This window comes from Typopeltis vanoorti, chromosome 7 (assembly GCF_054136105.1).
Source record: "Typopeltis vanoorti isolate ZY-2024b chromosome 7, IOZ_Tvanoo_1.0, whole genome shotgun sequence".
In the NCBI taxonomy this organism is placed as follows: Eukaryota; Metazoa; Arthropoda; class Arachnida; order Uropygi; family Thelyphonidae; genus Typopeltis; species Typopeltis vanoorti.
Window position 1 is genome coordinate 109,214,123 of NC_143555.1, and position 17,238 is coordinate 109,231,360.

The window sequence follows — 17,238 nt, forward strand, 5'->3', positions numbered from 1 at the left end:
TATATGTTCCTCTTTATCAATTTACTGGACACACACAAGGGGAGGAGGAAACAACCTCAATGTAGTTGAAAGAAGCAATATTTTCTAAAAAAAAAAAGGTTTCAGCAACATCATAAATTAAAATCAGTAGAGAAAAAGAATGAAAGACAAATTAAAAAGTGGGGGTGGTGGTCAATTTGCCCGATGTAAATATCAATAACACTGCAATTAACAGAAGGAAAATTTCTCTCCATAGTACAGTCAACAGCAACAGTGCCATGAGTAAGAAAAAACTAGGCATGAATTCTAAGATGCAAGAAACATAAGTTCTTCAAACTGAAGATGAGTTAGTTGGTCTATTTGCTGACTGGTTAGCATACCTGCTCTCCAACCAAGAGGCTGTGGATTCAAAACCCACTATGGATATGGTTATTTGTGATTGTCTTCAGGTGGGAGATGAATTCATCAACAGGTGAAAGACCACTGCACCATTTATTGGAAGAATGAAGTGGCTTTTGTGACAACCGTTTGTGAGTGAAAGCAACAAAAACAGAGATGGCAGTGTCTCCTCCCAGAATATTTTTCTTTTTGTAAAATATACAAACTTGGCCAGAAAATACAGATATTGACAGACAGTAAACTAAAGATTAACTGCACTATCCAGTAACAACAGGTTTATGAAAGTCAAGTTTATTTATTGAAACAAGTGTTTGAACCTACTTAAAGGAAGCAGATTTAACTATTTTGTTGCATATGTAAGTTGTGAAATTAATTTAAATGTCTAGTGCACATGTTCCACCACATATTTAACTATCTCAGAAGATGAGATGGGAACTGAAACTTATAAAATTGCTAAGTGCAGAGAAAATATTTGGTAAACACTAATAAATAAAAAAAAAATGGTTGCATGTATCTGTTACAGAAGGAACTGAGTTCCAAATTGGAAAAACACACTGGAAAAACAAATGAGTTGCTGTGGTTACCTCATCTTAAAAAGTTAAGCTTAATGACCTGTCATGGGCAAGTAACTCGACTTCATAAACCTAATGCTCTGATGGAGCAGTTACTGCTACCCGGAAGTGAGGAAGTACTTCATTAAAAATTTAAGAGGCATTGTTTCATGTTGCAAGTTGATTCACAGTATCTCCTTATGGTTTAAAAATCTGATGATACATAAACACTGTTTCCTCTCATTTAAGTCTCTTCTGGATAACTGAAAACTGCTTGCATAATTCCTTGAAGATGGACATCTTTAAACTGATTTATTCAAAAACAATCAGTTTTATCTATTTTGTCAAAGATACGCATTTTTTTTTTAACTATGCACTAGAGACCTGCATTATAGCAGAATAACTGCTCCATAAAAAGCAACAAACAGAACTGAGGTCACTTATGAACTAAATGGTTCACAGAGCTGAATAATAAGATTTTATTTTTTTTCATACAGTATTATTACATTTCATAGTAAGATGGTTATAATAATGAAAATGTAGCAGCAGTGAATGTCATTAAATTAAAAAAATTAACTTCCTATTTCAGCATGTTGTTTGCAAAGAAAGGCACTGTGAAGATACTCAATTAAATATCACTGATTCAAAAATCTAAAATTGCACCTTGAAGCAGATTGAGCTTAAAAGAAATTTTTGAACTCTGGTCATCATTCTCTCTCTATATATATATATATATATATTCTCACAATAATAGAGAAATATGTACAAGATTTACTTCCCAAGAGCAGATCTACTTATCTAGCTCATGTTAGTTTTTAAAGATTCACAGTTCTAAAGCCACAGTAAGCAAATCACTGTCATATAAATGCCTAAAACTATACATAAAAGTTTTATATATGGTTTTAGGTTAATTTACTGTATATCCAAAATAAACAGATTTGGATGTCATTTCATACCACAAATATTATCAAATGTTCAAAAAATGTGTAGAAATAAAATTCAGTTAAACTGTTCATGTATTATTGCTATAGCAACGCTCAAAAGGATAATGGTGCTGAATTACATCTTGCATTTTAAAGATATTCATATTACATTTTCAATGCTAATGAAATTTATGATTTTCTGTATGCTAGAGGCCTATACATAGAGTGAAAGTGGCATTTGCATCCTCTGCACTAGGCTGTGTGAGGAATGACTTAAGTTCAAGTCTAGTCATCAACTAGAGGAGCTTTTCCTAAACCTTTCTTCAACCAGTTCCTTAGTCAATTTCTGGCACAGATAAGCAATGTTTTTTTCTCCCAAAAACTTGTTTTTGTCCTGTAAACTCAAGAAAATCAAGCGTAGAACCCACACTAATTCAGACAATAACACTGTGTTAGGATTAGGAACCATGAGATGGTTCCTTGCCAGTTATCTTATCATCAGATTCCACTTATAATTAGTGATGGTCTTGGGCCAGTTATCTCTGAGTTCAATCAGAGATAGCTGGCCTTTTGGAGACTGAGTGTGTAATTCAATCTCTGGTGGAGATTGAATTACGCACTCAGTCTCCAACAGTTAGATAGGACTAAAATGGCTCGTCTACTCCCTATAAGAGAATAAAAGGCATTAGCTTTTTTTTTTTTTTTTTTTTTTGAATGAGTGAGTTTTTCTCCTTACCTTTTACTGTACTGATGTGCAACATGATCAATAAACCTTTTACTTGCTCTAGGATGATATTCCTATTTAAAACTGTTAAATTAAAAAATGCATTCATAAGATTTAATTGATGTGTTTTGGCTTAATGGCTTAAACACAAATTTCAATAACAGAACTAAAACAGCAAAAATAATTGCTATATATTTGTCTTTCTACAACATTTTTTAATGGTACATTTTTCTCTTTTAATACAGCCTGATCTTTGTACAGCATATACTTGAATATGGAGCTATAATCATCTGCAAAATAAGTACAGCAAAGAAGTCTAAAATAAAAAATTTTAAATACAACCTCAAATAAAATGGAGTAACAAACTTATTAAAGTTACTTAAAAAAATTAAAAGCAACATAAATGGAATTATATTTTTCCTCCTACTGTCCCACTTTCCGAAGTAAATAATTTTCAATTAAAAGTATCTACTCAAAAGCAATGCATCTTCTTCAGGCACTAACTGCCAATTCATTAAATTATTAATATTCATAATTAAGTACTTTTTTTGTGGTAAGAAAATAAGTAGTATGCTAAATTAAATGATAATGCCTTTGTAGGAATTCACATAATAATCCAAGACCATACTTTGTTTACTTTTGTAGGCACAATGTACAACTTCTAAAAATATAAGAAAATGGAAATTATAAATCAAAACAAACAATCACTGATAACATTTCTTAACACTCTTTACCAATTTACATTCATAATGAAACACTGGTATTTCTATACAATATTATTAGAAGCGAGATATAATATATATTTATGCATGTGTATATATTTATATATATATATATTTATTTATTTATTTATTTATTTATATAATATTTTACAACAGCACAAAATACATTTTTCCAACAGTATGTAACACTTTTACAGTCAATTCTTGGAAGATTCAGAAAAATGGTAAAACCTTTGACAATCTTAAACAAAAACTAGACGCAAATTAAGTCAAAGCTGTTTAAAATTTTTCAAAAATTAAATCTTTGAAAATATGCAATTTCAGAACACTGTGCTACACTACTAAAATGACAACAGATGGCGGTATGTTGCTGTGGTTTGCCTAGGAAACAAAAGCAAACAACTAAAATGTAGCAGGCCAATAACTTTTGACTTGGTCCAAAGTTAAGGTATTTGTAGCAAGAGTTCATTTTTAGAGAGCTTGGACTTCTGTAGAATGGCAGAACTATGTCGGGAAATGCATTAAAAAGTTGAATATTGCATTCACATAATTCTTTCAATCACTGGTAGCAGGATACACTGATGAGAAGTAATATCTGCTGTGGCTTCAGTTACCTTGTACCACTGTGTTGACAATCAAAGCTGTAAAATAAAACAGACATGAAAAACTGTGAAATTTTGCCACTTTCTCTACACCATATGTGAAATTAAGTTAAAAACTATTTTTCTTTAGCGTTTAAACAGCATTCTATCAGTTTAAATAACACTGAGATACTACAAAAAAATAAACAATCAAATTATTCAGCATACTTGACTTCATAGTGATGCACACAACTAAGATTATTCAATATTTTATGCCTGTTAACTTTTTTTCTTTGACTAGTTTTTCAGTTATATTGTAGGAAACCATTTTGTTTCCAAGTAGAACTGGTCAACTTACTTTAGTTGAAAAGCACTCCACACAGAATTCAAACCCAGGATTTTCTAGCTGAAAGCCAAATATTATGGTGTCCTCACAACTGTGATATGGAAGTGCTTTCACCATATACAAGAGATATTATAAGAATTTTTGTTTCAGATAGAGTGAAAGTATCAGTAATACCTGTAAATCTGAGTTCTTTCAAATTTGGTGGATGAAAAAAAACAATATACTTAAAAATTTCTATGATTATAATCGAGATATTAGCAATATGACTCAGCACATTGATATTAACACACAAACAATACTATTAAAATATGTGTATATGATTTAGAATAACAATCATAATAAATAGTGGGTGAGAATGATTAGATTAAGGTTAATAAAGGAAAGATCTAACTTTTTTCCCCTCTATTTATCATCATAAAAAGTTGAACGAATTCTCTTTTATTATATCAAAGAGAATGCTTCTTCAACAAGTATCACTAATAATCTTAGGACAAACCTGTTGATCTAAGACCGTTTTAATTTTTTAAATTCTCAAATCATTAGCTCTTTATTAAGTCTTACTGCTTATTAAGACGTTTGGAAGGAAAAAGTGAAAATTTAATTCAATTAAATCCTGTGATTTAAATGAGCTGAAAGATAACACGGTTCAAAACAAACATTAAGACAAGACGAACTTTCATTCACAACAAGAAGTATACTTTTGACCAATAAAATCATGAAAATGAACTGATTTTTCCATTACAAGTATTATTATTATTGCACAGGGACCTCCATGGAGTCCTAAGACTCATTGTGGGAGACCCAAACTATCAACACAATATCTATCATTCCTCTCCTTGAAACCATTAACAGACAACATGCTCACAATTGACTAAGGCAACCCATTCCATTCAATCACCAAGTAAAAAATCTAGTTGGCACGCCTTTGCTGATGACACTCTCACCTGGATGATTCCAGGGAAAATAAGATTCTTAGGACAAATTTAGGACATTTTCCTTGATTAAATCCTATAATCTTTTAACTTAAACATTTCTATCATATCCCCCCCCCCCTTTTACCTATTAACCAAGTTTGCAATCCACAAACCCTCAAGCATTCCACTGACCACTTGCCTCTGGACGTACAAATATCTGTACATCCTCTTCACCACTTTCTCATTTCCGAGAAACTCGAGCGACCATGATTGCCTTAAGGTTTTATAAAGCAGAATGATAACTTCCTTATCTCTGCTTGTTAACTAAGTAATCCTGTGAGCTATCCTGGCAGTAATATGCACTCTAAACTTACCTACTACTAGCCCCAAATCACTGGCTTCAATTTCTTGTCTTGGAGTACAGTTCCCTCAATGTGATACACAGCTTGTAATCTTTGTATCCCAAAATGCATAACTTTACACTTTTCTACATTCAGTTGACATCCACTATGTTTTGCCCATACTGTCAGCTTATTCAAATCATCCTGCAAGCTCTCTACATCTATCATTTTGATTAAAAATTATCCTTTGGCAGCAAGTGCCAAAGAAACAGGAGTCAAAAAGCACACAAACACGACGTCAACATACCTGGAGGTAAACACGTGATGAGTTCGAAAGGCACGCAAAAGTAAAGACAAAGGAAACTAGACACACATAAGGCTCCCAAGCAGTAAGCAAAATTATTACAGGATTCTCAATGCTTACTCTTGCCTGTAATGGCTGACCATCCCTGGTTGACAAAGAAAGAGAAGGCTTCGTGTGTCTGCTTTCCAGATTCTCAAGACGTATCCATGTTTGAAGCATTTTATCATTTGTGATCAAAGGGAATAGAAGAGAAACTTCGCTATTGTCTACATGAAGGAGACTTTATAACAAGACATCTTGTTATAAAGACATCTGTGAGGTGTCAATGCACTATCTCCAAAAAAATTCCGAACCTGCATGCTAGTAATGTTTAAAATTTTTATGTAGTTACCACGACTGACTGAAAGGATAAATTTAAAGTAAAGCAGGGAATGCAAATGCGAATTCAGAAACCTGTAATGTATTTTAAGTCTTACACTCTCATTCTCAAATTACAATCTAGCTGGCACAGTCACTAAACAGTCAATAAACAAATAAATTTTCTAGACTATAGAGCATGAGAGATAAGCCAGAGTAAGCATAGTCTAGTTCAGGGTTTCCCAAACAGTGTTCCGTGGAAAGTGAATAAGTGTTCCGCGAGAAGTTCTCCTGGAATTTGTCATTTTAGTTTTCTAAGCATTTTTCATGAATAAATATTTTATAGTGGAAATATTCTGAGGAGAATAATAATCGTGAATATGTCGAAAAGCTCAGACCCAGAATGCCTTATAACATCTGTGTAGCAAATGTTAGTGACCAAGCCGTGTATTTTTAAATGTGGAAGTATTCATGAATTATTGTTAATTTTCACATATCGAAACCTTTTAACATTTGGGAAAGGGAATACCGATGTTTATGACCAGTCATAAAAATTGCATGCAAGTGGATTGTAACAATGGGAGGCATATCCTCTGTTCTCAAAACTGAAGGAAATGACATCTGCGTAGCAAATGTCAGTGACCAAGCGGCATATTTTTAAACATGGAAATATTCATGAATTTTTCCATGTTTAATTTTTATCGTTAATTTTCACACATCAAAATCTTTTAACAATTGGGAAAGAGAATACTGCTGTTTATGACTGATCATAAAAATTGCCTGCAAGCCGATTACAACAATGGGCGGTGTAGCCTCTGTTCTCATAACTGAAAGAAATAACATCTGTGTTGCAAATGCCAGTGACCAATCAACAAGGAAGTATAAAGAAAATTTTTCCACTAAAATTGAAGATCAAGGTAGTCTGTATCCAGTTCTCAAATCTAGTAATACTGAATACTTTCTTCGCAAGTTAGTATTGTAGGATGAAAGTTTCGAAACCGTAGTGCCATGATTTTTTAAAAGTAATAGGCCTGCAGATTTAAATTTGGTATTAAGAAATCTCTTACTAAAGGATGAAAGTTTCGAAACCGTAGTGCCATGATTTTTTAAAAGTAATAGGCCTGCAGATTTAAATTTAAATTACAAGGGACTTGGTTTAATTTTGGTATTAAGAAATCTCTTACTGAAGGTGTTTGTGACACAACAGATAGTGAGTCATCCACCACCAGGCTACAAAGCGATCTCAAGGATGTACAAAAGGAGGGGAAAACTATCCGCACACAGGAGAAAAAGTCTGCATTCACTTGTAAATACTTATAATGATATAAATTTTTGGTGATCAGAATGGGATATGTCAATGAAAATCAGCAAATTAATTTAATGATGTTAATGTTTAATTGATCTTTAATTAATTAATAATTAATAAGCAATTATTAATTAATAATAAAAAATCAACTAAATTAACAATTAATTAATACATTACAAAATAACCAAGGTGTTCCGTGAAAATTTCAGGATTTGTGAAGTGTTCCGTCGTAGGAAAAGTTTGGGAAATGCTGGTCTAATTCAAGACAAAGACAAGACACGATAGATAGACACGGATAGAAAATAGAGATTAAGATTTTTTTTACAAATGGCGCAGCCGAGGATATAAAATATAACATTTTTTTACTGCTTAGAGTTTCTGTTGCTCAGTCAGTATAGATGAAGCCTTTTGGTCGGAAAGACCTGGGTTCAAAAAGTGAGGAACCTTTATCTATTCTCTTTTGACTAAAGGTGAGTTAGTCAATCTCATGGTGAGGTTTTCCTCATGGGAACTCGGGTTTTTCATCTCTCAGAGCAGGCAAACTGGCCCCATGAACACGTTTCTACAGACAAAAACAAAAACAAAACAAAAACTTTGGACCAACTGTTAAAGCCTATCTTGAGCAAAACAATCTGCCTCTAAAAGCCATTTTAACCTTGGATAACGCACCTGGTCATTCAACGGGCATACAAGAAGAGCTACCAGAGGAATTAGATTTTATGAAGGTGATTTTTCTTCCTCCCAAGACTACATCTCTGATTCACCCTATGGATCAGCTGATAATTGCAAATTTTAAAAAACTTTACACAAGGCACTTTTTATCAGGTGCTTTGAAATGTGCGAGGCTACCAACATAACCCTAAGAAAATTTTGGAAGGATGAATTCAACATTGTCATAGCAATTAGGCTAATTGTAAAGGCTTGGCAAGAAGTAACAATGAAATGTCTCAAAGCAGCATGGAGGAAACTGTGTCCTTCCTTTGGTAATGAAGAAACTTCAGATGAAGGACACAAATTGGTAAAGGATATTGTGGCAACTGCTTATGATCTTAACTTGGAAGTGGAGGAGGAAGATGTTGAAGAATTATTGGAGATGCATAACCGAGAACTGACGAGCTAAAAAACTTTTCAAGCAGCAACGTGAAGAAAAGGAAATGGAAATTTCATCTGAAGATGAGGATGGAGAGAAAGAACAAATTACGACTGCTGAAATCAAAAATGTTTTGGCAAAGTGGGAGGAAGTTCAAAATGTTGCTATGAAATGGAATCCAAACAAATCTGAGTTTATCAGAACTGAAGATCTATTTAATGAAAAGTCCATGCAGTTTTTCAGAAACATTTTAAAAAAGAGGCAGAAGCACTAAAAGCTTAAAACACAAGAAATGAGAAATAACTCAAAATAGTATATTCTATGATGTTATGGCTGTCTAACTGTTCATTAAATTAAATATCCGAATGTAAATTCAGTGCAATGCTAAGTTTGAACAATGCTGGATGCTGTCATGTTCTGTTGTTCACGTTCACATTGTCCGAGGTCTGACTTGGGTATATTTTTTATCAATGATGACCAAACTTGGTGTAGAATTAAGCCCTGGATTTTGTTGCGTTGTGTTGGAATTCTAAGCATGTTTGCAGCTTCTTTATATTTCCTTATGTAACAATTTTTTTCAATGTAAGACATGTTTGTTTTTTGCCAGAGTACATTATGATCAGTGGAAGTTGTATGGTATGCTAGGCCTGATTTGTGTTCTCTTCTTTTTTGCATGTCTTTTTGGTGTTTATGCAGATTTCCCCTGATTTTCCCGTCTGGCCTATGTAGCAGATGCCACAGGAACAATGATTTGTTACATAAGGAAATTTAAAGAAGCTGCAAACATGCTTAGAATTCCAACGCAATGCAACAAAAACCAGGGCCCAATTCTACACCAAGTTTGGTCATCACTGATAAAAAATATACCCAAGTCAGACCTCGACAATGTGAACGTGAACAACAGAACGTGACAGCATCCAGCATTGTTTAAACTTAGCATTGCACTGAATCTACATTCGGATATTTAATTTAATGAACAGTTAGATGGCCATAACATCATAGAATGGACTATTTTGAGTAATTTCTTATTTCTTGTGTTTTAAACTTTTAGTTACCTTTCACCCCTGAAGATGTAAGTCAAATGACTTATGAAACTTGTTGGGTTTGTTTTTTTTTTTATTGTTATTTATCTTAATAAACATGTGGTCCAATTATCGGAATCTTTCTTATGAACTGCTAAACCACAGAAACCTACCCCTACATATTTTGTCTTGTTTTGCTAACTTAAACTATTATGTTCATACAACAAAAATGATAAAATAAAAACTTGTATAAGAATTTTATGCTTGTACTATAGTTGAATATGCAAGATACATTTCTGTAGAATTCACACAGGCAGTACTTTTTAAAAGAATGCTCAATTGCCAATGTTCATAAAGTGCATAAAAATCGACAAACCTCTTTGGCATAATGTGTGGGGCAAAACTTTATTTACTGGAATTCATCATCTGAACTTAACAGCATAATTTTCTCACTGTATGGAGTAGCAGTTGGAACCTGACGATTTGGAGGGTTAACCCCATTTCCTGAGGGGTGATCTGTATGCTCATCATCTACATTTCCAGACATACCAGCATGCAAGTTTGATGCTGGTGGTGGTGCAGTGTACTGAGTGTACTGCTGGTATTGAGGGTGGAAGTTGTGAATAGCATCATTCATAATATCCTTAGGATTCATTGTTTCCTATAAGAAAAATAATTTACTTTTATTGCAAATATGTAGCTTTGCTTTAGATGATACTGCACATAATGGTTTAAAATTTATAGCCTTTATTTATATTTATATAAAATTTATACAAGCAGAAAGCTTTTCTAAAATGGCACAGGGCGCCAAGTTTACCTAGGGTACCATGTACAGAAATTAATACATTATAATTTCCAAAATCCCTCTCAATAATATTTTCAAATTTATTATGAAATATTTTAACATACGTTTATTTAAAGTTTTGTAGTGCACTGTATAATTCTTGGGCACATTTTTGATTAGTGTTAATCTCACTGATGAAATATATTACATAGCTATCATTATGTTAATTCTTTGCTTTTAATTGTTTGTGAGAGATTAAGATATGTGTTGATGAAGAGACCACAGACTTATATACTGAATTATGAATAACAATTTTAATTTTACATTCAACTTTCTTGCAGGTATCAAAAGGGAGATGATAGTAAAATATAAGTTACATTTATTGAAAGATGATAAATAAAATGTTAAATATATGAATAAAATTCCAGATGGAGATCACTAATATGATCGTCATCTGGAATCATATCAGTGATTCATAGATCAAGCAGAAATCTTGTTTAAAAAGACTTGGACATATGCAGTGCCTGAAAATGCATTAAAAAAAGTACATTTATCTAATGGCTAGTCTTAATAAGGGTCAAAGCTGTATGAGAGGAGACACGCCTTTAAAGTTGTGCTCCACCCTGTTGCATGCCTACCTGGATACTGAATGAATGAGGATGGGTTGGCAATTTGGGATTTAGCTAACCAAATTGTATTCTTATTGGCTTAAACCAAAATACAAGATGATGGTAAAACATGACAAAATTTCATGCCAGCTAGGGCATCGCTCGGTTAAACAATGCCCGTGTTGTTTTTGCCAGTGAACCAGGGCGAACAGTGAAAAGTCAGCTACTGGAATAAATCTGAATATACACTACAACTCAACATTGCCAGAGTTAAAGATTGGTACTATCAACATAAGAAGTCTGAATGGCAAAGAAATGGAGCTAACTGAGGAATTAGATAAGTACCAGATCGACATAAAAGGGGTGACTGAAACAAAAAAGACAAAAATTGGTGAGATATTTCTGAGCAATAAATACAAAATGTTATATTCAGGAAATGAAACCAAGGAAAAGAAAGAGTAGCCATAGTATTGAACACTAAATACGAGGTTAATCTTCTTGAATGGCAGGCAGTCTCAAGTAGAGTGATGTGGAAAATATCAGAATGGGGAACTGGACAATGAAACTTATTTGTGCCTATGGTCCCACAGAAGGTTCTACTAAGGTAGTAGTGGAGGAGTTTTTTGATGCTCTAGAAAAAGCAACTGACACAATGAAAAAGGAAAACTTGGTCCTTGTTGGGGATCTGAATAGCATAGTAGGAAATGATTGTCAGACATACAAAAATATTTTGAGGAAATTTGGAGAAAAGAGCAAAGCTAATAATAATGGCAAATACCTGTTGGATTTCTGCTCAGGACATGGACTGGTTATTAATAACACCATGTTCCAACATAAAAATGTGCACAAATTCACATGGAGAGAAGAGGCAAGGAATAAGAAAAGTCTCATTGACTATGTTATTGTTGATAGTGATATTTTATCCCTGGTGCAGGACACCAGAATGTACAGAGGATTTGAAATTGGAAGTGATCACTATTTAGTCTTGAGCAGGATAAAATTGAATATCATATTGAAAAGAATAACATTATTCAGTATTATTCAGCAAGATAAAATTGAATATCATATTGAAAAGAATAACATTATTCAGTATTATTCGTGACACCTCCAAGGAGTCCGAAAACTCATCGCGGGAGGCACCTATTGTACAACTCTCCGTCTCCACCACTACACCGAACCTCTGCTACCAATCATCTACATCAGTACCATCTACTGCCCACCACAGCTAGTATTTTTTGTCTGTAAATTGCATGTGTTCTGAAGGGCCAATTTGTCTGTATGTGGGATGAAAAACCCAAGCTTCCAGGAGAAAAAAACTGCTTCCACCGTATGAGATTGGCTAACTCACCTTTGATTGAAAAAGTCCATATAAAGATTCCCCTGTCATGAAAAGCTTAGGCCTTTTCGAATTGAAGGGCACAACGTACTGCCGTTCTTCAAATTGTGCTACAGAGGCACTTCATGTAAGAAAGGTTTAAAGCAAATAAAAGTTGAGCAGCTCTCAGATGTGAACTGTAGACTAAAATACACAAACATTATTGAAGAAAAAATAAAAGCGTTTCAGAACAGGAACCAAACCTTGGAGATTCAGTGGCAAGTCTTGAAGAAAACCCTGATTCATTCAGCCAGAGGCATGTGGTGAGGTTGTCTGCAAGGATAGAAAAATCAGAACTCCAATGTGGACACAGGAAGTTAGAGGCAGTGAAGGAAAAGAATAAAGCATATCAAAAGTTCCTGGCAAATAAGTAAGAGTTTGCTGTTAGAGAATAACGAGACAAATGTAAGAAAGCTAAACACTGTGTTAAACTCGCTAAACAAAAGTCATGGGAGGACTTTGGCAAGAATAGAGAAAATAAATATCAAGAGGGTGGCAAAATGTTCTGGAGGTTGTTGAAGAAGCTTAGAAAAGGAGCAAAGAGTGCTGTAAAAGGAATTAGAGATGATAAAGGTGACATGAAAACGGGAGAAAAAGATATCCTTGAAGTATGGAGTAATTACTTCAAAAAAATTGCTAAATGAAACAAGCAGTGATAGCACAGTGGTGAAAAACACTCAACAGGCATACAGTCAGGAATACATATCCATACTTGAAGTAGAATAAGCCATCAAAGGCTTGAAATGTGGAAAGGCAGCAGGATTAGATGATATTCAACCAGAAATGCTGAAGTATGGTGGTATAAAAGTCTTGCAGTGGCGCTGCACTGCATAGTGCAAAAAGCCTGAACAGAGGGATGAATTCCTGATGAACGGAGTAGAGCTCTCATAGTACCCATATATAAAAAGGGAAAGAAAACTGAATGTGAGAATTACAGAGGTATTTCCCTACTGAATGTTCCTGGCAAGATCTATGCAAGTATACTTGAGAAATGGTTGAGAAGAATTGTGGAAGAAAAGCTTGGTGAAGAACAAGCTGGATTCAGGCCAAATAGAAGCTGTGAGGATCAGATCTTCACTTTATGATAAATAGTGGAGAAATCATGGGAATATACAAAGATCTCTATTTAAGTTTTGTTGATCTGGAAAAGGCATATGACAAGGTGCCAAGAGAGAAGCTATTCAAAACACTACAGTTATATGGTGTCAATGGGGCATTATTTGAGTTGTAAGTTAGTAGTTAGAATTGAAGGAAGTACAGGAAGATGGTTTAATGTTAAACCTGGTGTGAGACAAGGATGAACATTATCCCCTCTGTTATTCATTATCTATATGGATCACATTATGAAGGAAAGTGGTATTAAACATGATATCAAAATTGGAGATGTTAATTTCAGCTCTTTGCTTTATGCAGACGATGTTATACTTAGCAATAAATCCACTACAAGTCTGCAAGATTCTCTGACTAACTTGAATAACTGTTGTAATAGATATGGTATGAAGGTCAGCAATAAAAAGACAGAGACAATGAAAATAGGTAGAATTGTTGAAAATATTAACTGTGTTGTGAATGGAGAACCTGTGGAACAAGTAAAACATTTCAGCTACTTAGGCACGATTTTTAGTGAAGATGGTAAATTAAATATAGAAATAGACAACAGAATAAGCAAAGTTGGTATGGTGGGAAGTCAATTGAATAAATTCATATGGAATAAGAAAGAAATTAGTTGGGACACTAAATTAGCTGTATACAAGACAGTGTTCAAACCAGTTTTAACTTATGGATCTGAGAGCTGGGTCAGAAGTAAAACACTTGACCAAAGACTACAGACCGCAGATATGACAGTCCTGAGAAAGATTATAGGCGTGAACAGTTGGCATCAATGGCAATATCATATTAAAAATGAGGATATTAGGAAAGAACTTAACATTGTCAGCATCCAGAAATGCATTAGCAGAGCTAATCTCAGGTGGTATGGTCACTTAAACAGAATGGACGAAGAAAGATTAACAAAATAAATGTTCTCTGCCAGGTTGATAGCAAAACGACCCAGAGGAAGACCAAGATATAGGTGGATTGATACGGTACAAAGTGCCTTAGATGATAGAAATATAATATCTGATAATGTTGGAGTCTTGACAAATAACAGACTGGTTTGGAGGAAAATTGTAGATAGGAAGTTAGTAATGATGTAATTTTTTTTCATATAGTACTATCATATCCTGTACACCCCTTGAGGGTACATGGCAGGAATTTGATGATGTATGGTCCAATTAAATATATTGCTTTGATACATTCTATCAATTGTATCAGAACACTCAATTACCTGCCTGGTTAAAGTTAAACGAGTGTTCTGTTCCAAAAAAAAATATATATATATATAGTTACTGAGAATGAAGTCGAGCACTTCTGCATTTCTAATTATGCAGATAATATGATGATTGAAAAATATTAATTATACATCAAGTTCAAGGGAGGAGTTAGGCTAGGAGTGAGGAACCCTTAGGCAGTGGAAGGCACCATATCACTTCATGGATTTCTCATAAGGCAGCACACTTCATATATAATCAAGTTTACTAAAATTATAAAGTGGTCACATGCATACAGTATGAATATCAATATGACAACATTAAAAATCTATTAAACCATTCAAAAAAAAGTGTTTTATTTATTTACAAAATAAACTACAACAGCAGCTGGTCCTGAGAGAATTCCACCCATTGTGCTTAAGAGACGTGCTCCTGAACTAACACCAGTTCTCTATCATCTATTCATTAAACTGCACTCAGCTGGCATCCACCCTCCAGCATGGAAGAAAGCTTATATACAACCAGTTCCCAAAAAAAAAAAGATGATAAATGTTTACCATTAAGCTATTGCACTCATATCAGTTTTGTCTAAAGTAATGGAGAAGGTTATCAACAGTCAACTTTTTCAACACCCTGAGAACTCTAATTAGTGATCACCAGTATGGATTTTGCCATTCTGGATCTCTTTCCCTACATCACTTACATTTGGACACATTTCATGGAAAGGTTTGACGAAAACTGTGATAGTGCTCTTAACATCTCCAAGGCTTTTGATAGGGTCTGGTATTGAGAGCTTCTCAACAAGTTACCATTTGGACTGTCTTTGTTCTTGTGGAAATGGATTGCCAATTTTCTCTCAGATCAATCCTATGTGTAATAATGGATGATGTTCTCTCCTCAGACTTTTCTATCAATGCTGGTGTCTTTCAGGGCTCCATCATTTCACTTACCCTCTTTCTTATGTATATAAATGACCAGCTCTCATTGACTTCAAATCTTATTCATAGTTTTGCTGAATAGCACACTTCACTTGTCATACTCATATGACAAACCATGGTGTTCAAACATCTGAAGCTTCAAGATCATATACAACAAGTGTCCTGAATACCAATTCAGGACACTTGCATTCTTGATCCACAGCATTCTTGACTGGGGTGAAAACAACCTAGTCAACTTCAATGCTTCCAAAATGCAGTTTTGCTTGTTTTCCTATAAAATAGGCCTCAGATCTTCTCCACTTACTTTTGATAATGCTTAGCTCAACAGTCAAGACCAAATTCTTCCAAAAAACTTGGCATCCTTTTCTGGTCAAGATAGTACTTCTCTGCCAAATGGTTACTTTATATAAATCCCAAATCCGACCAACTTTGGAATAATGCTCTCATGTATGGGATGGCGCACCTAAAACTTCCTTCAAAAATTTTGATGCTGTTTAGAAAAACGCAGTCTGGATGATTGATAAGTGACACCTCTCTCAAAGACTCTCTTCAATTACATTCCCATAAAAGTTCGGTTTCTGCATTGTCACTTCCAGGTATTTCTATGGCAATTGTTCAGTAGAACTAGCATCCATTATATCTCCTACTTCTGCTGCAGCTACTAAATACCCTTTTGCAATTGAACTACATACTCACCAAACCTGCAACTCCCAGTCATCTTTCATCCCTTCCACCTCAATTCTGTGGAACAGCCTCCTTCATGAAGCATTTCCAAAGGATTACAATCTTCAGTATTTTAAGAAGAATATCAACAGATTATTCCTAACTCTGCCCTGAAATGGCATCTGTTTGCTATAGGCTCTTCTGCCTTTTGTGTGTGGGATATATATATGTACGTGCGTGTGTGTGTGTGCTATTCTAATAATGCACATGGAGACAACTTGTGACGGTGATTTTAATTGCTTTAAGGAAATGGGAACTACTTAAATCAAAAATCTCACATTTTTGGATTTTTCCTTGTCAATGAGAGCTATGTGCAAAGTTTCAGCTTCTTAGTCCCATGGAAGGTGGGTATAAACATTTTCATCAGTAATTCAATCACTTATAAATATGTTTATATATAAAAAAGTCTGAAAAATTGACAAACATAAATGTAGACTTTAACATATTACAGGTGCAATAAATACAGTATACTCCAGGGTGGGCCAGTGGAGGGAGTTGGTCTTTGGATGAGTTGAGTAAGCTTTTCAATTTTGCAGGAGGTTTAAAGGTGGCTTTGAGGTTGTATTTTTGTAGTATTCTGTTTATTTTATCTGATGTCTCTATAATGTAAGGAATGGTTACAGTTTTATTGTAGTCTGGTTTATCTTTGTTTTTTATTGAGGTCTTGTAGACAATTCTGTTAATAGTCTAGTAGCAAGGCTTATACGTTGGTCATACATAACTGGTAATTAGTTTACGGAATTAACAACGCATATAAAGTATATTAATTAAAGGTAACTTTAATAAATAACTTCTATATTTCGGCAACGTCACGTTGCCATCTTCAGGAACATAAAGATATGGTATGTGCACGCAGGCACTAACAAAAGCAAATGAGGAAGAAAGCAAGAAACTAATATTGTTCCTAAAGTCCTAATGGTGCCCTCTGGTGGGCTAATTTGG

The 17,238-nt window shown here is 34.2% G+C and overlaps 1 protein-coding gene across 1 annotated transcript in view; it reads right to left on the reverse strand.

Annotated features, from left to right (window-relative positions):
• Positions 1-2,750: 2,750 nt before the first annotated feature.
• LOC150104956 (transmembrane protein 184B-like) overlaps positions 2,751-17,238 on the reverse strand; it is a 145,686-nt gene continuing 131,198 nt past the window's right edge. The window contains exons 9-10 of the mRNA XM_090395435.1: positions 9,936-10,220; positions 2,751-3,939 (exon numbers count right to left, since the gene is read on the reverse strand). Of these exons, the coding sequence (XP_090251561.1) occupies positions 9,969-10,220 (252 nt within the window). The 3' untranslated portion in view covers positions 2,751-3,939; positions 9,936-9,968. The remainder of the gene's footprint in view (positions 3,940-9,935; positions 10,221-17,238) is intronic.